Source organism: Trichoplusia ni, chromosome 1 (genome assembly GCF_003590095.1).
Source record: "Trichoplusia ni isolate ovarian cell line Hi5 chromosome 1, tn1, whole genome shotgun sequence".
NCBI lineage: Eukaryota > Metazoa > Arthropoda > Insecta > Lepidoptera > Noctuidae > Trichoplusia > Trichoplusia ni.
The window spans coordinates 1-26,503 of NC_039478.1; the positions used below are offsets into that span (position 1 = coordinate 1).

The 26,503-nt window shown below is 35.0% G+C and overlaps 2 protein-coding genes across 6 annotated transcripts in view; one reads left to right on the forward strand and one right to left on the reverse strand.

Annotated features, from left to right (window-relative positions):
• Nucleotides 1-360: 360 nt before the first annotated feature.
• Nucleotides 361-26,503, reverse strand: part of LOC113498093 (nucleolar and coiled-body phosphoprotein 1) — a 28,287-nt gene continuing 2,144 nt past the window's right edge. For both annotated transcript variants that reach the window (XM_026878116.1, XM_026878050.1), the window contains 6 exons: nt 20,994-21,066; nt 18,416-18,855; nt 10,245-10,379; nt 5,551-5,721; nt 2,364-2,544; nt 361-2,187 (listed from right to left, as the gene is read on the reverse strand). In XM_026878116.1, coding sequence (XP_026733917.1) covers nt 1,978-2,187; nt 2,364-2,544; nt 5,551-5,721; nt 10,245-10,379; nt 18,416-18,690 — 972 coding nt within the window. In that variant the 5' untranslated portion in view covers nt 18,691-18,855; nt 20,994-21,066 and the 3' untranslated portion in view covers nt 361-1,977. The remainder of the gene's footprint in view (nt 2,188-2,363; nt 2,545-5,550; nt 5,722-10,244; nt 10,380-18,415; nt 18,856-20,993; nt 21,067-26,503) is intronic.
• On the forward strand, nt 11,194-16,027 carry LOC113498240. Of its 4 annotated transcripts, none has more exons than XM_026878371.1 (4): nt 11,194-11,811; nt 13,717-13,855; nt 15,036-15,176; nt 15,701-16,027. In XM_026878371.1, exons 2-4 carry the CDS (start codon nt 13,722-13,724, stop codon nt 15,798-15,800), a joined length of 375 nt encoding a protein of 124 aa, XP_026734172.1. In that variant the 5' UTR covers nt 11,194-11,811; nt 13,717-13,721; the 3' UTR covers nt 15,801-16,027. The 4 variants fall into 4 exon arrangements, with proteins under 4 accessions (XP_026734172.1, XP_026734092.1, XP_026734019.1 ...); XM_026878291.1 differs by lacking the exon at nt 11,194-11,811 and adding an exon at nt 12,279-12,468; XM_026878218.1 differs by lacking the exon at nt 11,194-11,811 and adding an exon at nt 12,279-12,464.

The following is a 26,503-nucleotide window of genomic DNA, read 5'->3' on the forward strand; positions in this document are numbered from 1 at the left end:
AGGTCTGTTGGCAAGAGCTCAACGAATTCCTCTACGAGTATACGCTTGTGATAAAATGAACCGCTGATGTTCAGCAGCAGCACCCCCTAAGCTTCACCTACTAAATACGAAAACCTAAAAGTCAAAAATAATTTATCTGTTTAGTAACAAAGTTTATAACGCAGATATCTTATTTCCTCACTAATTTACTTCTAGCTACCTTAAAAACTCTATCCTCTTGGAACCTATCGATTTTATACACATTACTAACTATGACCATTCTGGAAATGTTATCCAGCCGCCGTTGTTCTTTCATTCGTAATTTATATTACAAGTCGATTTAATTTCGTTAAATTTTTGGTTTATCAGAAAAAAATGCTCTTTGTAATATACATAATTTTATTTTAATTCTATTTCTCAGCAGAAACTACCTTAGTTATTCAAATTCGTCATGTATACAAATATGACTCCGTCACACTTTACCGCCAGCGACTACTATAAAACAATAAAGCCGTTTAGCCTTTTATTTAGTATAGTAATAGCTAGTCACCACTTTCACTAACCAGTTATCCATTACGCTGCCAAGTATAATTAGCAAATAAATACAGTCTTGTTGTTTCTGTAGAAGAAATTCAATATGTAATTTAAATAGGCTCATTAAAATTATCTCATCGTCTGCTCAGTAACCACAATATCGTCATCATCTAAAAAGGTTGAGTGTCAACACTACTGGACGCAAGCGTGGAATTATGTAGGAGGCTACTTTAATAATATAACAGTTATAACATTTAGCTACACGTAATCTATAGGTATTTACGTACGCCACCCACGAACGCCATTGGCAAATGACCTCCAGTTACTCGCTCTCAAACAAGATGAGTCTCTGAAGCAATAAAAACGAGACTTAATGTTGCCTGCCTTAATGCAATTGTTTTTCCTTAATCGTTGCTATATTATAGATTCAAACCTTTCTCTGTTTGTGTCATATAATCAGAGAAAGAGCAGAGTTTCTTGACTGTCTGTCACTCGCAATATGGTCTTCTTTCCAGAGCAGTACGTTCGGGAATCAAATCACAAATGTTTTATCTGTACATCTGCCCGAACTACTTACTGGTTGTAGATGCCAATAGTATTCTTGGATAACATTAACAGGAAAAAATACATTTGTCGAATCATCTATTAGCTACCATCAATGACAACTTCGATACGGTTTATCCACTTCGTATGGTTTATAATACTTTTTTTATAAATAAAGATATAAAAATATACATTTAAATTATGTATTTTAATATTACTCAACACATAGTCAACTCTTAAAGTAACAGATTTTTTAAATAAACGATTACTTTTAGTCATGATATTTTTATGAATCATTCAATTGATTAAAATGAGCAAACCTGGAAATAACATTATGATGATTTGTTTTGATATAGAGCTTTACTTTTCTCTCCTTCCTCTCAATAAGTTTTGAGATTCTCTACGAATTACCGAAATACATTCTTGCCTTCCATGCACAGAGTGCACACTCGTCTTTAAAGGTAAAACAATAATTTAAATAGCCTGAAAACTAATCAACATTTCAAACTACAATTTCCTCAGACTAGCTAAACAAAATAAATACTTTAATGTTTGTACCCTAATAAAGTTTAATAAAAACTTAGTACGTAAAATCATATCAAAAACATTAATTAAGATAACAGATACAATGACACTGCTATCTATATAGTAATTAATGAAACACTGAAACTAACACGACAATATGTAAAGGTTACATAAAAATAGCTGCCATACTTGCAATGAATTTTGTAAATAGTAGGTACAATCAACCTATGTTTTGTAAATAGTACCTATGGTAGTATAAATATTTCAATGAACATAATGACATGTTTGAGATGAAATACTTAGCACCGAGTAAACACCAAGGTTGGCAGTACGCCGTACGAAGCATAGCGCAGAGCGTGTTACCGGTGTGAAGCGAGTGCGTCCGGCGGGCGGCGCCTACTGTATGGCGCAGCACTTGCACTTGGGCTTCTTGCGGATGGTGACGTGCTCGGGCTGTTGCGGCTCCTGCGGCGGCGAGCGCTGCACCTCCACGGGCCCGGCGCGCGCCTCGCCCGCGCCGCCGTTCTGCGTGCCGTTCATGGGCTTCGGCGTGCTGCCCTGCACCGGAGACGCCGCCTTGCCCACCGGCGACGATGGAGCGTTCGCCTGCAAGCGTTACAAACACGATATCATCATTATGTCAGCTACACTCTACTTTTAGTTTGAACATTAAATGCCGAAGCGGTGCAGCATTTCAGGATACATAATGTATATGCATGTATAATTATACTATCTTTGTCGGACGTAAATAAATTAGCAATAAAGTAGGAAGATGGTATTACGTTAACGTTATTCGCTTGTGTCTTCTCCTCCTTCTCTTCGCAGACGGGCAGCTGCGGCACGGCGGCCGGCGGCGGGGTCGGGGTGATCGGCTTCCCGCCTTTGATCAGCGACACGATCTCGTCGGCCTCGCGGCTCAGATCGCCGTCCGGACGGAACGGGTTGTCCCATCCGCTTTCCGTACTGTAAACGCAAAATACACTGTTCAACAGATGCGTGCCATATGATCATCATACAACAATGGCAACATGATTACCTTCCTACAATACAAATGCAGATGCGGTACATTTATTCTAATTCAGACGAACTAGACAAATTGCACATGAATGGTTCTTACAAATTATCTGTATAGTTTGCGCTCAACCATGAAAACGAATTAACGATCTATTTTATAAAACAGATGTTTTGTCATCGCTTAATCTTTTCTATCTCAAAACAGAAATGTTAATTGAATAGTGTGAGAGTTATTCAAGTGTAACTTCACTTTCTGATCTTGTACCATGCATCATGCATGAGACGGCGAGCCTGAAGTATGTAAGCCTACTAAATACATTAAAACTCGTTCGAATGCTGCAACAATGATGTTCACGTTCGCATGAACATGTGTGGAGCTGATGACATCACTCGTGTGTGTATTGTGTCTATTATGTATATACTACAATAATAGTGTGAATAAATTACATAGTTGGTTCGCTAACATTTATTTATCAAGTATTTGTTATTTAAGTCGCAATATCTCCGATCACCGATAGTAGCAGATATGGTTTGAACAGAAGTTCTTAAAATACACGTGAATAATATCACTCTCGACGATCAGGTAAACATAAGTCGTGTTGAATATGGTTTAAGTAAAGGTCAGATTCTTATAGTACGAGAGTTCAGGCTGACGCAACCGTGCCCCTGGGAATTACATTATTGGCTCTCGAAACACGTCTTCAATGCAATGTTAATGAATACAGCAAATAACCCTTTCATGAAAACCATTTAAAACTGCAGTTATATTACTTTTAATAATAATTTTAACGATATAGGCTAGGCTAAACCCAACCCAAACGTAAGCTTTAAGAAAATAAACGGATTGATAAAGTTATTCGGGTAACCGTTTTGGTTCCTGATTGTGATAACATATAACGTAAATGCATTCGCTACAGATTAAGTTTATCACTTTGCGACTCTTATCTGCATCGCTACTTGTATATTGACTGTACTCACTACATACACATGTTCGACGAAATATGCTAATAATGATTTATTACAGCAAAATTATCATTTAAACTCAAATCTGATAGTTGATTAGTCCAAATGAATCGATAAGAGATATTCTTTAGTTTGTAATGAGAAAGTAGTATTACATAGTACCTGCCTAATTTGTCGGCTTTATATAAGCAAGCATTTACATGCTTTTGTTACCTATTGAGTTCACTCATTACTTTACAACATTACGTAAAACACCAATAAATATGTCAGTCAAAGAGTGATGGACAACACATCACAATACATTTCCTACAAATTATAATTATCAATAAACTGTTCAGCGGCCGAGTGCACACGGGCGTAAAATTTAATGTAATCAATGAATCTGCTTTTTGTAATTTCGTACAAATCGTACCAACTTAATTTTAAAGCATGGCTCGGTAGATACGAAGTTTTTAGTCAAATAATTCATGTCATTATGCTGAATGTTACGATCGCGTGTGCTGCAAGAATTTATAATTTTTACAATTATTTGTTTGCCTATTACTTGTTTTAGTAATGTAGCAACCAGCACAGCTTGGTCGATCCTTCCTTGGTGATCTAGCGGTGCAGCTCTATACAATGAGTATATAATGAGTTTCATTTTTGAACAATTGGTATTTGTTGAGGTCAAAGTTTTAAAGATTATAGCATAGTTGGTCATTAATTGAGAGGACGATTAAAGACCGATTTACTTGTTTTTACATCTGATTTCATCAAGACATAATGTTCCAAAATATTACTGAGCTAACCTATGAATGGTGTATCTAGCCAAGCAGGATAAATGTTTATTTTTGAAGTAAAACATCCTTAAAGATACACCCATCAAGATTTAAGAGCATTTACAATATCATCTGGTTATTGTGGTTTAATAAATTTTAGAGATGCGCCGAATAGTGGTTTCACCGAATAACCGAATGCCGAATACTATTCGGTTTAAAGTTTACCGAACCGAATATTCGGCCGAACTATTCGGCTCAAAATTTTATTACAATTTATTTTATTTTAATTTATTAGTAAACAGGTTTCAACATATCCTTACTTGCCGCCAGCAAGATCAAACATTTAAATAAAATAATTTTTTGTAAGTTTTTTAACTGTTAGGTTTCAGAAATAAATATTACTAGCTTTTCGCCCACGGCTTCGCCCGCGTCGATGTCGCTTATATCGCGTTTCCAAGAGAACTCTTCAAAAGTCCGGGATAAAAACTATCCTATGTTCTTTCTCAAGGTCAACTCTATCTCTCGTGGTTTAGACGTGAAAGCGTAACAGACAGACAGACAGAGTTACTTTCGCATTTATAATATTATAGTAGGGATTATTATCTTGTTCTATGGTTGAAATATTTTGTTTGGAGGTCTAAAAGTATAATTTATGATTAAAGACTGATTAAAACGTTTTTAAAACTAAAATAAATATTAACTAGAAAGTTGTTGTAAAATGTTGTTGTTTAAGAAATAAATATGTTGATTTTCGGTTAAAAATAAACACTGAGTTAAAGTATTTTTGAATTCAACAAATTTAATCAACTTAGACCAGCATAAGTTATATCTTTCAGTTCTACATCGGGTTATGTGGCGGAAAAAAAGAACCGAATATATTCGGCACCAAACCGAATAATTCGGCCGAATACGAATAGTGAAAAAATTGCCGAATACGCCGAATACCGAATACCGAAAAGTTATTCGGCGCATCTCTAATAAATTTGATATCCATGTAGCTGAATATTCACTTACCTATGTTTTAATTACGACATTCCGCAATAATTTACAGTGCATTTTTATCATTAGAATGAAATTAATAAAACGATTTATAAGTATTAGAAGAATTCCGATAACACTAATCAATACTCGTCGTTCATGATTGGAATGGAAATGAAAGCAGAACAAATGGTTATTACAAGCATGTCGGGTTGTGCTTAAGTGGCGGCAAGGTGGCAACAAAACGTGTATTTACCTGATCTGTCTGTTATACATTGTGTGATCCGCCATGTCTGCGTTAGCGGCGGCGGAGAGCAGGGCCGCGTACAGAACGTGGGAATCTGTCTGCGGGATCGGCGGCGGAGGGGACAAGCACTGCGGCCGTGCCCCTTGGTAGAATGACACGCGAACCTTAGAGCGCTCCGAACTGAAAACATCGAGCAAACCTTCAATACTCCAATACAATCATACTAAAACGCAAGCACACTATCATGACATAAATAGTCAAATAAATTTAAAATTCAGTTTAAAAGCTTAGATAACGGTAACTTTAAAATACTTTTGTTGTATAAAACATTTTCAGCTCTATACTTTTATTGAGTCATTTCTTACCTTTTTTAAGTGAATAGGTATCAAAATAGGCTACAGTATTGGTAAATAATTTACTTTCAATAGACCAATGTTATATGATTATAAAATTTCGGGAAAATATGCAGGGGAAGCAGTAGAAAACTGTTGTATATTGATAAAGCTGTATGATTATCTCATAAATAAAAAAATACATCATCTAGGAATACGCTTGCAAGTTTTCTGGGTTTTTTCCAAGGTTATGTAATTTTGTCATTCAGCAGCAAAGTTATAATGCATATGTAATTAATGATATGGAATGCTTTTGTTTCGAATGACTACTATCTTTTTTATATTTAAGAACAAATGCATTAATAAAATTCAATAACACTATAGTACGCACAGCAACAACAGAAATTTTGAACTAATTCTAACTGAGTTGTTGATCAGAATACATAGTATATCTTTTGAAATACTTCTTCTTATTGAAAGACCACCATATGTTTCATCATTATGTAGGTTTCATATACCCAGCTACAAATGATGAATCAATTGACATATTGAGCTCAGCCATAATCTAGATCGCAAGAATTGAAAGTATAATTTCATTCACAATTTATACTTTAGCTAAGCAACATTTGCCTTGCAATATGTCATGAATATATTCGCATAGCTAGGACACTGGCATTGAAGGTGACTCAATTATGGTACCTCTTTTATTAGTAGATGACTATACCCAACACCCACATGCTATTTAACTCCAATCTTGAGCACATACTTAACATTTTGACTTGTTAAATAGATGAATTTGAGTTTTATTAAGATGGCTGCATTTAATTGGCTGTGACATAATTTAACTAATCTTAGATGTGAAATGGGTTTTATGCGATAATAAAATAGCATAATTCACTTTGAGAAGATGAACAATATTATAAAATCTCAAAGTCACGCCCAAATAAACAATTTCTCACCAACTTAATATGACATCATACACTTTCAATTTCGACAAAAACTTGTATAGTAAAACTTGATTCTATAGTATTAATTTTAAGACTGCTTTTCTGGAAATGACAATGAGTTGATTTCAGCGAGCAACAGATATTATATGGAAGCACCATTCATAATACCATGAACATGTCTAAATACTGACATCATACAATTTTCCTAACAACATGATTCAGCAGATGGTAAAAATAGAAAATATCTTCGCACTGCTTAATTGACACTGTCCCAAGGTTACATACTATGTAAACCAAACTCACACAACTGCCATGTAAGTAACACAACATGTCAAACACATAAACAAACAAATTCTTTATGAATCAGATTCTAATTATACATTTACTCTCACTCTTGTTATTTATAAAATTGTTTTAATAATACCAACTCTGCATGGTCACTGAAGTTGGATTCGCTAAATGTAAATTGATTGATCTTGTATGAAAGAATTTGTTGAATATTCTAACAGTTGCCATGAATGGCCTTGATTACTAATAGCATTCCACAAAATGTTTGTTTGAAGTGAGTAAGTAATTTTATACTGATCAGTAGACAATTGGCCAACTTTAAATAGAATCAAACTCTGTCTATACCAAACAGGTTTCAATTCACATGGCCAAACATCACTGTGACTTAATTGGACATCAGTATATTATACTGCACAATGTAGGTCACACCCAATGCAGCCCTACATATTGACATGCAACTGACTTTCTGGCATATAGGGTGGGGCTTAACCAGGCTAAGACCTAGTTACCCATATACTCTTACAATTGTTTTTTATTAATTTAAGACTGACTCCACACATTAATATTTGACTTGTGTTGTGACTTAAGTTGTGTCATAGTTTAAAATAGTATTATGTCTAATGTACAAAGATGTTTACAATATTGACATAACTGTCAATAAGGTATGTCCTAATGATTAGATTGGGTGACAGACAGTTGATATAAAATTATAACAAGGTGTATGAGAAATTACGTATAATTGGTACGTCAGTAATATCGTTAGTGATGATCTGGTGTAACCTCGAGGCGGCATAGGGCGGGCCCGCTATGAATGGAGTCGGTCGCTGATAGTGTCATTAAAAATAGAGCTTTTAAAACTATTGCCAGTGCATGTTTACTACATGTAGGTACGCGCTGAGTAATGACCTTGTGTTCCCGACTGCTGGATGGCACCGAAAGTCGTTTTATGTTTATAAATCAGTACTCATGACGTCATTGCGACCGAATTATCCGCACAAATCTCGCAGATTATGAAAAGACAAAATAACATAGCTTCTGACATAATCGCTAAATTATTAGAAATCGACAGCACCATTACAATCTATTAAAAATTACATTTTCTCTAATCAAAATGTAAATTCTAGAAACCATCGGTAAGTGAACAGTGAACACCCAGTTTGAAACACAACAAATATGACGTGATTATTGTAAATAACATACCTTGATAGTCACCACTCACTAATTGAAACACTGTTCACGTTATACTGTCTAATATATCACTATAACTATTTATGTGACTTCCTTAAAACAAATTAATAAAAACATCGGCGCAATTGGCGCTGTAGGGTTTGGTCCATTCGACGCTTCACAAAAATGTTTCCCACTACATCGATCTCGGAAGTCGCGCGCGGCTCCGTGGCGAATGGAATGGAACGGAACGAAGCGAGCGGAGCACGCAGCCCGCTCGCTCAGTGACGTAATGCGTTGGCGTTCACGATAACATTTTAACGAGACATTATTGCTGAACATGGAATGTTTTTTTCAGTAATACTTTATTCAAACATTGATTATTTTGTTTCGATATTAATAATGTAATTTGAGTGAGTTAAATCACTGTGAAATTTACCTTTTCAAGATATAATTAGCAAAGAGCGCTTGCCAACAGATGGCGCTACTTTTAAATTGAATCGCTTGAAGAACGAAACTGTTTTCCCCTTTTTAATCATGAGTTACGTTTGCCGGCTAACGTCAATGAATAACATCCACCAATTGGTATTGTTCCGATAGTTATTATTTATTTATGCAATTGAAAAGGTTAAATAGTTGGTGTCTACACCAAGTAGGGAACCCTACCTAATCTACCTATACACATTAAATTTTACTTTTAACGACTGCCTATTTAATTAGAAGGTTACATTTATTCGTGTAATTCTTATTATCTTTTCGTTTACCTTGATCCTATCAATACAAAATTTCAAATTATTTAGTTTCCTATTTTCTGTAAGAATGGGTTTAAATGAGTGAGTAAGGACTTAGAAGGTTTACCTACTCTTTCCAAAAAATCATTTGGTAAATACCTACATGTTCATGTAACGTGCCTAAGTAGCTAGTCTCTGCTAAAAACAACAACACTGACCTTACTGATGATGTTCAATTAAATAGGTCAGGAAGCTACTAGGTAGTTATCGGCGCTCTATTATGAAAATTAATGCACTGTTGGGACTTTAATTTTCCTGTAGATGTTCGAGAACTAAAATTCAATATTAATACGAGTTATGGTCATGGGCATGAATTCAAATTAATAGTTCGGTATCAATTTATCTGTCTTTTATATTGATCCGAAAACCCGTTTGTAGCAACGGTCAAGGAAACTGTTTACAATAAATAACAATTACAGTCTTCTAAACCAAACCAACTTAACAAAATAATAGATCCCCTATACCGATAATGTCTAGTGACGAGATCGTTCACAGTGTTCACACAGATAGCCTGTTAGTTACGTAAAGAAAATAAAGAGGGGAGATGTTCTCGATGCTCTTTATTGATTGCGGAAAACAGGAGGGGGCCTGCGTATGCTGTTCTATGCACACGGATGCGTTTTGTCTATGGAACATTAGGAGCGATATAGAATTTAGAACCGGCTTGTTCAATTTTGCGTGTCAAAACCATAGCCGACAAAATCTAGAGCACATTAATACTCTTTACTAATAGCTGTTATTTAATCAAATTAAACCTAACAGTTTAGTTACTAGTTTAGAAATTTGTTGATTCATATCGAGTTTGTACGTGTAGTGCGTAATTACCTTTATGGCGTAAGTATTTCGGTCAATTGTTGCCCTTAATTAGCGCATGCTCTGTTCATTTGGACTTACCTATTAGACCAATGCATTCGAGAATCGAGTATTATCTATACTATAGTATTGCTATTGTTTTACCAACCTATTACCCATAATGTTGCCAAGGCATAGTAAAAATCATAGAAAATAAAAATTAGTCCATCAATCCTAAATGCGATAAAATATTGAAAATTGATATATCGACGCCAAGTATTACCACTTTAGGGAGAGATAACTGAATAAATGAAAAATAAATGGCAAAATTCGCATGAAATCGAAACAAAATGAATAATTAACATACTCAAATGAACAAAACGTACTCGTCTTCGACGGGTGTGTAGGGGAACGCCGTCTCCTGCACTTTCGGCGGCGGGCTGCTTTCCGGCTCCTCTTGTAGGGGACTCTCGTAAATTAGGGTCTCCACCATCGACCCCTTTGAGCTCCCGAACGACACCCTACAAAAATAAAATAATTGTAGTACATTAATTTACAAATAGGAGGGCGGTTCACGCCGATAGCGGCGTGGCTTGCAAAGGTGCTATTATTAAAGTGTGTCCGTAGTAGCATGTAGTGTAAAAATTGTAGCTTTATATAGCGAAAAAAAATGTGTTGAAAATACTACCGTAAATTTGAATAAGTAGGATCAGTTTAGAGCATGGTACAAAATACCTCAGTTTTTGTTGCACTCAGTTTGCTATCTCGATCTAACTCGAGCACATTTTTTCAAGAATTGATCACAGAGACGTACTCGGTGATGCAAAATTTTGGATATTTGACCTTTATGAACTTTATGAATCAAATTCACATAGAATGATCTTAAATTTTTGTACGTGAATATATTCAGCGAGTATTCGGCAGCTGAAGTTGCCTTTGTATCATGACAAAGATTTGAGTAGCGAGCGCTTGCAAAAAAATAATGCAGAGCGAAAGATACCGGTGATCAAAATCGTTGTATACTGTACAATCACTATAATCATCATTCATGTCTCGTAGAGCATTCACAATCTTTTTGACATGGGAATGACAAAAAAGAGTTGAGAAATTTGTTTGAAAAACTTTCCGGCGTTGGTTTTGTATTCTAACTCGTGCTTTGATATATTTGGTTCACAAAATTTTAATTTGAATCCTTATGTTCATAATTCATTGTTTTCTTCACTAGGTAAAGAACAACTCCCGCGTGTTGCGGGGTTTCACAAACATTCCAACGTACAAAAAATACACTAAACTCAGGACAAGCATTCGTGGATCACACAAATGCTTATCCCACGCGGGGACCGAACCCGCAACACGTCACGGACAGTGGGTTTCCTGTGGTTACCTCAACCACTCGGCTATTCGGCTGACCCTCTGATCAGGTGACCAGATACTTTTCTATTTTACCTATAGAAATCCTACGGCTACTGCAAGTACAACCTGCTCTCTAAAGCTCTAATTACGTCCACTGTGCCTACAACGTGCAAGTATACGTCGCAGAAGTCTCAATTTCAAATTTCTTGTTATACGTGACGGGTACAGTTATGTATAACAATTAAAATACTTCGCTTTTATAATAAGTAGGTATCTATCGCATACAATAACGTACCTTGGATTGGTGTCACTGTCTTACATTGTGCAGTGAAAGTCATATCAATATTACTATCAGCGATGTACCAAACTTGTAGGAAATTGTCTTGCTTTGTTCATGGCCTCCGATATCGTTACAGTTATCGAGATAAAATCCGATTTTTTTGATATCCGACACAAAGCCTGTTCCACCTTTTTGACTGGCACTAACTGACATTTCCTTGACAGTGACATTGTTTTGTTTATCAGGCTCAGAAAAAAATGGTACGTAGGTAAACGGAGGTCGTTCCTCTTGTACGGCACCGTGCGAAATTGCGACTGACGGTATGTATCTGAACACTAAAACTTAATTTACAGTTATTTACTCGGAAGTTGGAATGCGAAGTGGCATGTCACTTGTTTTGCTGACAACTCAGTATAATAATATGAAAACTGTTGTAAAGATGTTCAACTTAGATAGCATTTAAACAGGGGTTGATGTCCAGACATCAACTTTTAATGTAGTGATGAATTAAATATAAGATTGCTAAGGATAAATTACAACTTTATATGTTTCGTAAAACACAGGCTATAAAAAGTAATGTGCATGCCTGGGCATGCACATGCAACTAATAAAATAAGAATTTAAATCATAGAACCCAAATTCATAAGAAAGACTTTTCTATACTTAATCAAACAACATAAACTGTTAAGACGATTATCAACTCTACATTGATAAAAATATTTGAATTTAAATAATAAGAAGAATAAAGAATGTCAAGTAAGAAAAAATCGATCTATAGATTGTTATAAACTTATTAATTCATAAAATAAAATGATCTCTGTGTTAAAACCTGTTTAAATTTTGTAATCTATGTTCTTCCTCCTTTTGATTTGCCGTTATATATTTTTTTCTAACTGTCAGTGATACGGAGCGAAGTACAAACAGTTTATTCATATTTTTATTGTTTACATATTTTTGGTACAAGGAAATTGCAGTATGTATGTTTTACTACAGTAGTTAAACAAATTTTGATATACTTTATACTAAATACAATAATATTCCACATGTTGCACACAACGCCAAAAGCTTACCTATATTACATTTAATACATACATAATATAGATAAATTACACTCAAACAGAAAAATGATCAAGCTCATCGTGTGTGTTTATCGAGTGTAGCAGTTAGTGCCACTAACCACTAGACCAACAGGCCAGTAAAATGGTATCAGACACTATTAATGTGAGTAATTTTGATGGGTATGGTAGATACTGCAACTACAGTATGTCCAAAATGATAAAACTTTCTAAAAAGATCCTTTTGTACAGACAAGATGACGACACTACAGTCACGTAGTTTTTACGTTCAATTTAGTTCCGGATCCACGGCCAAGGAGCTACTTAACATTCTTGGTTAAGCTTGCCCCACTTTAGTTATAACTGACTCTAGCCTTTAGCCTCTAGCATTCTTTGGTTCGTTGCACACAATTATGTAAGTCATGTTCGTATAATTCAAACATTAATATGTCGTCTGACCAATATTTTTAATGTTAACTGGTTGCAAGTTTTATTTAATTTTTATCTTCGATAAAACATCATGGTAATTAATTTGAAACGTCAAACAATGCAGCTACCGTAATTCAACTGGAGCGGAGTGTTTGCATAATAACACATTTCCCACATTTCATATTTTCCTAAGTGTTTGATTACAGTAATGGCCATGCAATCAGTTAATTATTTCACTGCTCCCCATCCCACGGTGATGAAGAGTTTATTCCAATATCCTCATATTAAATTGACTGTGCAATCGTGCCGATGACTAACTAATTGTTATTTCAATCTAATAGTACTTTACTCAAGCTGGTTTTCAATTAACTTTTAACTAACTTATCTAAAACTCTTTTAACAAACAAAGTATTAATTTATTGTGGTTAATTGGAATTATTTTCATAATTGGACACATGTGGACTCTCTTTGTTAATAAACATATTTTTTTAGAAAATGTATCAAGCTATTTATTGCTTAGTTGTCTAGTTTTTAGACAAGAGACTCTCTTCTCACATCTCTTAGGTTTCCCAATAAAACCAAACGTCATCACTGGAACAAAGACGTTGTGTTGGCCGGGTGCCAGATATCGCCCGATTACTACCTTGTTTTGCTCCTACAGTGAGATCATATGTTATTTTCCTTTTATAGATAGAACCTCATTTTATAGTTTGACCGCTATTTCTAGAATTGTTTTTGCAGGAACAATGGCGATTGAAGGGAAGCATCTTAAGTTCGACCCCAACACGGAGGCGTTCCAAATGCGAGCTCAGTTGAAGAAAATGGAAAACTGCAGGAAGCAGTGGTTTGAACGATGGAGTTGGCTGCTTGAGGAGAGCCAGTGAGTAGAACACACTAAGTGACATCTAGCAATCATCTAAAGAGTTCAGAAAACTGAAACTTATATCGATTTTAGAGTAACATCTTTTTTAACAACAAATTAACAAGTTACTTTGGGATAGGCCATGCGTAGCGCGACTATTCTCAGTAAGTCGTTGCCATTATGTTTAGTAGTTTACTCTATAAGCACTAAATCAGTCTAAGTCGTCATGTTAACGACTGCATTCTGGGGTTCAAAGTAAGAGTTTCAGCGTTCTACAGTTGTTCGTTCGTTCTGGTACAACAGTTACAACCCCATTGAAGATATTAAAATCAATTGATATTGATAACCTTTTTCGAAACTTAAAATCATAATTATTTTGTCCAAATTAGTTTTATCATATTATATGTTCGATAAACTTCAAAAAATGACAGTACCTTTTAATAATGGACACTTTATATATGTGGTCAATTACTTTGATTGATTACACTTAATTACATGATGATTAATAATATTGTACTTTGAACCAAAGCATATAACATAATCGTTCTTTTCATATCGTATTCATTTCTTAATTTTTAAGTTAACGTTTTTACTTGATTATTTTGTTTTGAATAAAAGAAGTGAACAAAATAATCGATGAACTGACTATACGTTTATAGATATTTCTATAAGCCATATTCCAAATCGAAGTGGATTAGGTGCGCTATAGTCTAAAACCTCGCCAATATTGTGTTCGGTCGCTTTGATTCGTACAGTTGTACTATAAACAGTGTCGTACAACTGTTAGTGCAGTAGCACGGTTTCTGACGTCAGCGCTGCTTCAAAGCGGCAGAATTCGCCACGGGGATCAAATTTATCGTGAGCACTGGAGTTTCGTGCGAAACCAATGTCGAACACGACCAATCCCAGTTCACGAACAAAACTCTCAAACAAACGAAAACTTCGTTAAAATGTTGAACTTGTATGACTTTAAGAAGCAGGAATCATAATTTTAAAAGCTCGACTTGTTTACTTATCTAACTAATGTAATAGTGCAGACATTCAATCAATAACATGTGTGTTTATGGCGTATGTCGGACGTATTTAGAAAACCAAAGTGAGCATACCCCTAGCAGCACTTGCTCGATAACTTTATCGACCACTTTGTGACCTAGCCTTGACAGAAGTCGATACAGACAAGTGTTCTTGATGTATTCAGAGAAGCGTTGGATAAGGCAAATGCTATTCGTCGCGAAGCAGCCGCAAATCTGCCTCAAGTAGCCGTCAAGGCTGAAGACACGAAGAGTCTGAAACCAGTGCCGATCACGTCCACTGGAGTCATAGGATGGCTCGCAAGCAGGTTAGCCTTTCTTTAATCCCTTTGAATTCTAAATGAACGATTCCTTATCTATCTTATTTTTCTACAACTACGATATGAATAAATGAAGGGGACGGTCACCTTGTCTAGAAAGAAAGTAAAAATCTCTAGTTGCTATCGAATAAACCAGTATTATTGTAATGCTTCAATAACAATATGTAATAAAAAACCACAGAGAATATTAAAATATTAGTTCATCTGTAATGTGCGCACAAATATGACATAAATATTAAGATTATTTAAGATCCAACCAAAGGATGTCGCAAAGTTTATAATTTAAAGGCTTCAATCCTAAATCTTAATTGAAAATGTTTCGTATAGAAGGCTCTAGGAAGTACGTTAGTAATCTACGTGAAAAGCTCGCACTATAAAAATAATTGCCGCCTCGCTCGGCTCCGCAGTGATTTTGTAAAGAAAATGTAGAGCAGCTTGTGAAAAGGACATGTTACGTAAACTCTGTCGTTATACTCAACGTACATGTGGATAACTTATTTACTTTTCCACAGGCCTGACTGTCAACTAGAAATATATTCATCGTGGATGTATAAACCACCAATCCGGTTGCCTGACACCTGGGATCACCCGGACTACATGGGCAAGCAGTAACTAAAATTTTAACCATTATGGTAAAGTTTTGTTTTAATTCCATCTGTCATAAATGATCGCCATGGAAATATTGTAATTTAAATATTTCTTAGAATACAAATTTCAAAAACAACTTTACGTTATTACTTCTCACACATTTGTGTTATTTTATGTAGAGCATGGTGCACTTTAATTGTAAGACAATTAAAATAAACAACTCTTTCAATTAAATTCTCGGATTAAATCAATATAAGGTCTTTCATTAAAAGTTCCAAAAAAATTGAAGCCAATAATGCTTACATTCGTTATTTATTAGAGTTTTATATGTTGAACTCTCCTCCTGTCGAGAGCTGCACTTTCGTGATATAACAAGTTAGCTCTTAGCAATGAATCTAGCAATAAAAATGTCTGTAAAACCTTTTTATAACCTGCATATTTTTGGGGGTGTTACAAAATATAGAAAATAGCATTTATGGACCTACATAAATACTAGTTGATACTAATTTTGTTTTTAAAATCAGCCCAAACCGAAGTAGCCTAACTGACCTGATGATGTTGGTATCTTAGCCACTTAACTGTACAAGACAACATTGTAGCGACTAGAAATGTCTGAAAAACCCCAACGAAAATATGGTGTAACTACAAATTTAATTTATATTTATATTATATCTTGGCAACATGATTAACGGAAACGTTTGTGAAATTTTCGGATGCCTGTCACCACCGAATAAAGTTAAACTGTTGTGGTTGTGGAAAAGACACAACGCACTACAAAATGTGGAACGGCTCTCTTTTCAACGACTGCATATCAAATGAAAAATTGCCGTAAAAACGAATTCGCGGCAAACCGGTAAAGGCAAGTCAATTAAATCAACCCTAGACTTTTAGCAACAAAACATGTTATGGCAGTTCACACCACGTAATTGACGCCTCCTGATAATTGGTTAAGCAATTAAAGTTAACTACGTTTGTTTGATTGCTGTATGCCCCTGTGGCTTGCGTGGACTACTGTTTGTTTTTATTGGTGTTTTACTTTAATAGTGATATTTCAAATTGAAACTTTTTGTTTTTAACTTTCCATTAATTTTGTGTATGTAAAATATTTGTACCTTTATGTTTAAATAAATTACACTAGATGTTAGTATGTGTTTGCTATCGACACGAAAGTGCAGTATTAGAAATACCGTTAATAATGGAGCTTTTTTACAATATTTTCGCAAACATATACATAATATCTGTATTAAAGTTGTAAAGTAGTAAAGAATTTATTAAAAACAATCAACTTAAAACGCGGTTTAATCTTGCTTGATACTCTATAAACCCGTAAAAGTTTCTGAATGAAATAATTCAATAGGCACTTGACGACCAACCTCCCATGACAGTCCAATGTTAAGGTATTTAGTTCCAAATCAAAGCGCTCTACTTTACGTAACCAAGTTTAAATTGCTATGTAAGTATGTGGTAATTGCAAAACAACATTTAGTTGATCCTTAAAAAAGCATTGTAAGGATCAACTTTTCGATGTGTTATGAAAGATGACCTAGACGATAAGAGTGACTATGTTCATAATAATAATTTAAATAACATATTGATCAGATGGCCTACAATAACAAGGCTTGTAAAGTCTCCGAATAAAGCCTGCGCTCATGGATGAACGGCATGGATTGCATGGAGGTCTTCAAAAAGGCCACCTCATTAAAAAAAGCTTTTAGTTGCGGACGAGAGCGCTCTATATGTTGAGCGCACGACGGCTAGAGTAGAGTAGAGTTCACGAATTATGAGATCTTCGTTGATCCCTAGTGCCGGATGATAGACGCGTCGTGGTCGGACCTCTAAAACGGAAAAGCGTATTCTTACGGAAGCGGATCAATCTAATCGCGGTGGGACTTCGTACTCTTGAGATTCGCTTCGTCCATGATTGTTTGACCGAATGATTTGTTCGCATATATTGTACTAGCAAAGCTACTATCACCAAGCTGCGGTATTTTTCAATATTAGCAGTTTAGATTCTGAAATTATCACCTATCACAAATTTACAACCTTTGAGCTCTTTTTATTATAAGTTAAGATGGACTATTATGTTTAAACAGATTCAGTTCATATTTAACGTACCGCTTTGGTGCATAAGAATAAACGAGTTTCACGAAGAAAGACAATTATTCAAAAAATAAATAAAGTGTAAGTTTTCTGGAAAACGTACAGAATCTACCTTGACTCAGGTCTGGTTAAATTAAGTATGTTCTATTTTTAAACTAATAATGTGTTTTTTTTGTTACTGCTTGTTTCCTATCCTTCAAATGTTGGAGTACAACTGTTAGGTACATAATAATAGGCTACAACAATAACAGTGGTAGAGCAACGGTAATTGTATATCAATGTCAAATATTTAAATTGCCAAATGATCGTAAAGAATATTTTGCAATATACAACACGCGACTGTAAGTTATTATTTTATTTTTTAACTTTCAATTGGCTCATGTCCGAAGAAGAATTGAATAGATAAAATTGTGGTGACCATGCAATAACTATACCCAAGTAGCAATTACTCTGGTTTTGATGGTCAAATAACTACGGTCACTATGGGCACACATACAGACTCTTTGCAGCATTATGTTACTCTACAAAATAGCACTTACCTCTTCAGTGAAGTGTGTTTAGTTCCATTTCCAAGCAATTTATGTTTTGGTTTTTCGTGAGCGCCGGTGGGCGTCGACGACGATATAGTAAGATCGCTGGCGAACGAGCTCGTGGAGGACTCTTTGGAGATGTTGGTGATGGTGGAGCGAGCGCGGCGCGCGGTCGGCTCGGGGCTGGCCGGGCTCGCCGGGCTGGCCACCAGCTCCAGCGCCAGCCGGCCCTTGCCCGGCACCGGCGGCGGCTTCTCCTCCACCGGCACCATGTATGACAGCATCGCTGTCTAATCTCTGCTCTTCAACCGCATCAAATCCCCCACAGCTTTAAATCCACGTGTTATATAAAACTTGCGTAATAACACTGTCCATATTTACAAAATTATTTTGCTACGTTCTATTCTTTACCACTGAACGTTGTTAATATCTTGACACACGGTAGAGATCTGAAAGACGATTGTTATGATAATACATTATAATATACGGTTTGGACATCATTACTGATTGTTTTATGGGGATACATGCATTGACAGTCAATTTACAAAAACATGCTTATGTTAATAACTTGTTTGTAATGTTTTGTATATTAATCTTATATCTACTCTCTGAGAGGAAAATCTTTAAATTATAAACGAATTGAAGGAAACTTATAATTTTATCATATTTTATCATAGTTTAACATGGAACATATTTTGAATCAGATTACCGTATCGATCGATTACTTTAATCTCATATCTGTACGTGCTATGACATCTTCAATGCTGCTTTACTTACAACACATTGTTATTTGTTAGTCGGTTACTCGGCATTGGCACACAGTCAAGGTAGACTTTTTAAGTTGAATCCTGAACAAAAAACCAATACTATTGACCTTTAACCTTGATCTTTTTGCTCGACTTGATTTCTAGGGACTTTCCATACTTCGTAGCTTTATATCACAGATGATTCACCATTATTTTCTGTCAGTTAATATTGTCTTTAGGACTTACACTCACTTATACTCTTTTACATTATGACTTTTATTAAATATTTGAGAGCTGTTTCAACCTTTGTTGCCATAAAAAAATGCATATATAGATTGGCAATATTTGTTTACTGAAGTTATTCTTTTAAAAAGGATTGTGCACTTTAACAGAAGTGGCAATGTTTGCAATTTGAATGTAAGTGAATTCAATCAACGGCCTTGACGACAGCATGATATCTGTTTGCCAACTTGTTCTTCGTAGAAGAGCATAATATTGCATAATATGTATTTTTGCTTGACCTTGAAAGCTTACACCTTCGCTTTATAACATTAGCGGCTCGCATTTCTGTTTCCCTCGCGATAAATGAAAGTTTATTGCAGTAATGGAGGTACCTATTCCAACTTACACTTCATAACTCATTTAGGTCGTATTTACTGTGAACAATATAATCGAGACAAGAGATAGGTACGTCTATTTATTATACTTGAATAAGAACCTTATTTTGTACATCAAATACTCAAAATCTAATCACAAATATGACGGCAAATGTTCTATGATGGTGACCTTTATCTGTGCATGTCGACTAGCTTGCCAACACTATAAACTTCACCCTAACCCAGTTTTTATTTTAGTATGTAGGTTTTAACATACATAATGTTCGCTAGTTGTCAATTGCGTCGCAGTACTCGGTGTTTGGCGATTTTATTGATCATAAAACTATTTCATGCGTTTCTCAGCATTCAACCTTGATCTTGAATGAGCGAAATGATTCGCATGCTACGTAGGAAGGCGCCTACGTAAGCTCTGCCTAGTTCTAATCTATTTCTATAACTGCAGATAAATAAATCGACACTAATACCCACACGTACTGTTATAGAAATCAAAGATGTTCGTTTGAATGAAATTGGTATAGAATGTACAGTTTGGTAAAGTAACGACTCTACCTTGCATTTTTATTAGTTCAGTGATTGTTCAGTGTTAGTAGCACTATCTATTAGATAACTAGGTAGATATATAAGACAAATTGAACACTTAATCGAAATGTGATGTTTCAAATGTTTCAATTTAGTTACGACATGCAGTGGACATGCACCAATGAGCTCACATCACTATTGTTCCACATCTTGCCTTTGCCAAGGTCAAACAATAATTACGCACGCATGATTTTATATAATTATCTAAATATACTGCGTACATCATCTCGCTGGCGCTTGTGCTATGATTACTATCCATGATGTTAAATACACATGCGGCACATTCTTTTTTATTACGTTCTGTTACAACGTACGTCTGCACTGGTATGCTCGTCCAGTACTATTATTATCATAATATTTAATCATTTTTATATTAATTTGATGAGCAGTCTAAGTTAAAATAATGGCCATTTTTAGATTTATATAAAATCACTTCCATATTTTATTTCCTCACACTTTTTTTATAATATAACTATCGGTTTCATAAAACATCACTTCATTTTCTTCAACGAACGTGAATATCAAAACCATTATGTTTTATTTCTTTTTTATTTATATGGCTTTTAAAAGTTAGATGAATTAATATAAGTTATATACATTTTACAGAGTCATATAGTACAAACATTGTATTATAAATTCGCTTACCCAAAATTTTAATCTCTCTTAATGTTATTCTTCTAGACAATCTCGACTTTTTTCTGCCTTGCGGTGAAGTTAACTGAAACAAAAAGCAGATGACAGGAACACATTGGGATATGATATGACACATATAAGGCACTAACAAAACACAAACGCTAACATTAAATAAAAGGTTTAACTATAAGATATTAGAAACGTATAAATTGCAAGAAATTGCAGCAAATAAAATAGAACCCCGTAAATTAAAAAGATTAAAAAAATAAAAATAATATAGAGTCTTGACCTTAATAAGTCCCAGTGCCTCCAGCGTAGATGCTGGGATTACTTTTGATTTAAAATTGCAATCAGCTACTCTCTTAGCGAGAGTATTAACTGCACAATTTAATATTTTAAATGAATCGCCTATCCATCTAATACTCAATACTATTAACCGAGACAGTGGATACTGTAGATCGAGATTAAGTAAGTTGTAACCTTCATGACGTACTTCATCATTTTCAGGTTTAACGTAAATATGGATAGACATCCATGAACGTCTTAATGCCAAGTTTTGTTTGAATTTTCGAGGGTAAATAGGGTCAAAGGATCGGAGATTGTTTTCTATTGGCTAAGTTCTCGAACGTTCAATAGAGAAATCTTTATCACATTTTCACTGTGGTAATTCGAGTTGTGGTTTGTCCATTATAAAATACATCCGCGTGTAAAACTAGGTCGACAAATTTTAATGCACATGACCAAAGATTGAATATGTTAGTTATCATGCAACTAATATTAGTGATAATAAATAAATCGAACGTACAAATGTAGAGATCTTAATGAAATAATATTTTAGCTAAAGATAGGTTAGATATTCCTCTTTAATACTATGTTCCCGTTTTGGGGGTTTCAAGACGAATACAAGAACGACACCCACCTAAGTAACGTTATTTAGTATCTATTGTCTCTACATTTCCACATTTAATAACAGTGAAAAAGACAGCATGATACTCAAGGGCGAATTTCAGCTTAGTGTCGTTAGCCTATACACCTAGTGTCTTACGTATATACATTGATACTAACCAAACATCAGTGGCGTATATTGAACAGTCAGAAGTCACGAAGGTTCGTTTGATGCTCAAACACATTATTGATAGCAGATATTCCGATTGGCCACATAAGAAGCATTCGCAGTGATGTGTCTTGCACGTGCAATTTGATGTCTGATTTCATTATGCCTTTAACTTTGCCGCTTTTCATAATATTGAACAGAACAGACAATGAGTGAGATAAGACGAAGTTAAGTTTGTAATTTTAATGTTTGTTACAAATGTTAACATATATAACCTAGACTTCATGTCAGTGAATAAAGTCACCATTGAAGTCGATGTTATCAAATTAAAGCATTCTTGAAAATATGTAGTCATTGAATTGAGACCATGTTTTTAACTGTTAGGTATCTTTCTTATATTATTTCTTAGAACATTTACCGATAGCCAAAGCCTGCTCTCCGTTTTTGACTTGGCAACAAGTATATTATTATAGAATTGAAATGTTTGAAGTACAAGGATTATTCACTAACATTATTTATTCGCGGAACAACAGAAAATTGAGAAATGTTACGATACAAGTTACCTATACCAATCGGTAGAATATTTATTGCCTGATAAGGTTTACAGCTCGCATTCAATGATAACAATTTCAAGTTTGAACCTAACATTCTCATGTTTATAAACATGATAAGTTATGCAAGATTAGTGAGAGAATCGTACCTATTCTAGATCTACATTGAAACGACTCTCTTCCATGTTATTTACACGCACTTGTAGCACTGTTACGAGTGAAAAACTTAAACATTATTATATACAAGAATCATTACTAAAATTTTTAACCCCTTTTGGAAAGGCACCGACCGACGCCCAAAGGTTTCCAATTAACCAACTTTTATGAATTTGTATGGTAGAGCTTGGAAACTAAAACCGTCGGGCATCGAAAACTCACGTAGCGTCGCGTTCGAAGAATTGTATATTTAAAAAAAAACAAAGAAATCCGTAACAGAAGAGCACCACACAATACCATATTCCTAACACCACACAGTTTCGTACAGCATACCGCTCACGGCTCCACAGACCAAAAAATATGAATATTCATAGAACGGAACAATAAAAGCTTGAGTGGGACTCAGACAGTCTATTTAATTCAATGACACGGTCAGTTTGACCTTTAGAGATGATTTGTTTACAGCATTCGTAAGAGATGGTGTAACTGTTTCTGTTTTAGGATTCCTAAGGTGATCTCTAATAAACCTGTTTGGTAGGACCACTTAGATGGCCGCTAAGATGTCGTAGTCTATCGGTTCTATTTCTACTTGTTATGTCTAACAGTCTACATGTTACTAAGGCCGTGGATTATTGATTGTATTTTAGGTACCTTCCTGTACGTAATTAGGTAATTTTCCTCAGTCGCTTATTCTTCCATTTGTATAACATTCCTATTCCGCATATTGACTAAAATAAAACGTGTGTGTGATAGAGTTTCACATGGGAATATACAATGTTTGTGAACTAAAATTGCTTTGCTGGTTGCACTCAACTTGCGTAAACAAGTTATTCCATTTAACTTATTCAAATGAGTTTTAATGCTTTACTTAAAATGTCGTCGGTATTATTGTTAAAGGTTACTAAAGCCTTCATCGAATTTAGATTCTGCAAAGCTTAGGTATTATTTAAGAGTATTTCTCGATAGAGTAGTTCAATATTCTAAATAATTCAACTCTAATAGTTTCTAAAAAAGTTGTTCCCATTGTTGGCATTAACTTAAGTTACAAGATATTCATAACGGTTTCTACATGTTTGTAGAGACAAGTATCATTGACATCTAGGGAGAAAGACGTTTGCTAAACAGACCATGACAGTGGCGGTGGTTGTATTACCTATGAACTTTGTCTCACGTCTGCTCGATCAGATATCTCTTTTAAAAGTAGCCTTTGAGGAAAATATCTTCAATATTTTTTTAAAAAAAATGCGTTTGTCTAACAATTATACTTTACAAATTTTTGGACAACTGATTACAATTGCAATGCAAGGTAAAATCAGACGTATAAGCTTTTACTTGTTAATTATTCTGATTAAAAAACTATAACACATCAGTTTCGATGTTGTATAAAATCACATGGGAATGTGGCGATAAAATATAAACTTCTTAAATGGCTTTTTTATATACACACAATACCCAGGGATTATCGCATAACAAAGTAACAAGCATGTCAAAAAATACCGGTCGAACTGAGAACCTCAGAACTCGGTTAAAAGTAACAGTAAGTATCGATCAATAAATGGTGTAACAACTAAAAATAGAATTAATATTATTGGTTAAGAGGCACCGGCTGAATGCATTCAATACTATCCTAAAACAAAAACTGTATAAACATATTAAACGTAGCGCGGAACAAGAAATGAGGCTTCACGTCGTTCGAGTTCAATTTCGGAATGAGATATTATAAATTTTTGTGGACAGCCGATTCATTACAATATATATCCGGTCAGATCGTACATGTATGTTGTTGTTCAACTTCCGTGATTACTTAAACGAATGTTCTTGTGTGCATAACATCTAGAGGACACGAAATAATTCAACTCGATTCAATGGAATCATTTTGTACTACCGTATACCGTATACATTCTACAACGCAGCCATTAATGTATTAATTATGTCGCCACTCCAATGACATTATCCGAATCTAGGTTGTTACGCGAATATGCCCAGTAAGTATTTCGCAAGTATAAAACTTTAATTTCACTTGCAAGCATGTTTTATAATCATTTGATATTGCGAATTACATAGGCTAATATAATGAAATAATTGACTACAGACTTTGTACGTATATATAATAAATAAGTAAATAATTGTAAATAAAATTTTCTTACTTTTATAACACTCTATTTCTCAGTTCCATTTATGCACAAATGTCGCCCAACGACTTATAATTTAATCTCAGGGAAATGTTAGGTAAGCAAATCCAGAATTAAGATGAGGAAAACAAAACACGCGAGTAACAACGTGATCGCACACGTGAACGAGTTGTTGGTTGTTCTAGCTCCAAGAATTGTTGCTACTTATTCTGATTGATTCTTAATACACGTGAGATTTATCATAGAAAATACCTCTGAACTCATTAGTCTTTAATATTTGTATTACGTCACAAAAATCCTGCTATAATAACTTAGATACACGCAATGAAGGTATTCTTCACTTTTTTACTTTTTCTAAATAATCAAGGAACCATACGTATTGGAATGTTTCCAATGTCCGGTAATGTCCATAATACAAAACTTATTGCTGCACAAATATAAGACACTGTTCCCGATACCGCACTTTATCTGGATAGCGGCTGTTTGTCGCAATACATGTCCCCGAGATACACACGATATATAATTTATCGTCAAACTTTGAACCTCAGGTGCATCTGAATACTGCTAGACTAAGCGGACTTAGGTCTAGAAGATCCTACCACCACCTCTTGTGACTAATGTAGTACGCCATCTCGCTTTCGCAACTGCTTTTCTTATCATCAGAATCCCAGTACGAATCATTACCGATTTTCCACAAATAGGCAAAGAAAATCTGTTTTGCATTCGCTGAAACTATCCAAGTTACGACTAATTGAAGTTGGCAGTAAACCTCTGACACTAAGCTACACTGAATGTGATCAAATTGGGGTTTAACCTATCGGACATGTCATGGGACATTAAAGTAGTAATTTTCAGCATTAAATTCACGTTTCGAGCTTGATTATCTTAAATTTTGTGTAGCAGGGGGTTTTCCCAAAAAGTTATTGTCAGTTTGTTGCCACAAAAGTGATAAAAACGATTTTTTTATACTGTTTAGTAGAGTCTTTCTAAAACTCTTCATAACTTTTTATCACTGAATAAACGTTGCCCTACCTTTTGACCGTAAGGTAAGTCGCGTTCAGAAGGTAATAGGTATAATTGTCTCAACATTTCACCTAACGCGCTTTAGGGCCTGGCCTTGTCAATCAGCAAGAAAATGTAGAGCTACTTCAGATAGTTCGCTTAACAAGATGTACGCGGAGCTATCATAGTTATATAAACTGTTCTAAGGTATAATGCAATTACATTGTGATCTATACAGTCTTTACGTCTCGGTGGAGCGGCTTATTGGACACAGAACTTGGTACTAAACCTTGAATTTACGCAAATGACATGATCCGCATTAGATGAGAATTTCAACGTTAAGTTATTTTTAATTAAGCTTTAGTTTTTCCCTAATGTTTCTATTACTAGTAACGTTTGAGTCGAGCCTTGGTGACCTATCTTTGTATAGTTTGTATTGTGCCCACCTTGCCCCTGTGTCGTGTAGGTGGACATTGGACATAGATTCGGCGCACCCAGGTGACGTTGGCTGACTCAGTATAGTCCGACATTCAATGTTTGTTTGTATGTATGATGTCATTGATAGGACACGGAGTAATGCACTTACTTTAAAGCTTTGATGCAATAGATTGAGGTTTGGTCTTTTAA

Coding starts and splice junctions, on each gene's coding strand:
- LOC113498240 (XM_026878371.1), top strand. CDS start 13,722: ATGGCGATTGAAGGGAAGCATCTTAAGTTCGACCCCAACACGGAGGCG. Junction 13,856..15,035: donor TGGCTGCTTGAGGAGAGCCA/GTGAGTAGAACA, acceptor TGATGTATTCAG/AGAAGCGTTGGATAAGGCAA. Junction 15,177..15,700: donor ATAGGATGGCTCGCAAGCAG/GTTAGCCTTTCT, acceptor ACTTTTCCACAG/GCCTGACTGTCAACTAGAAA.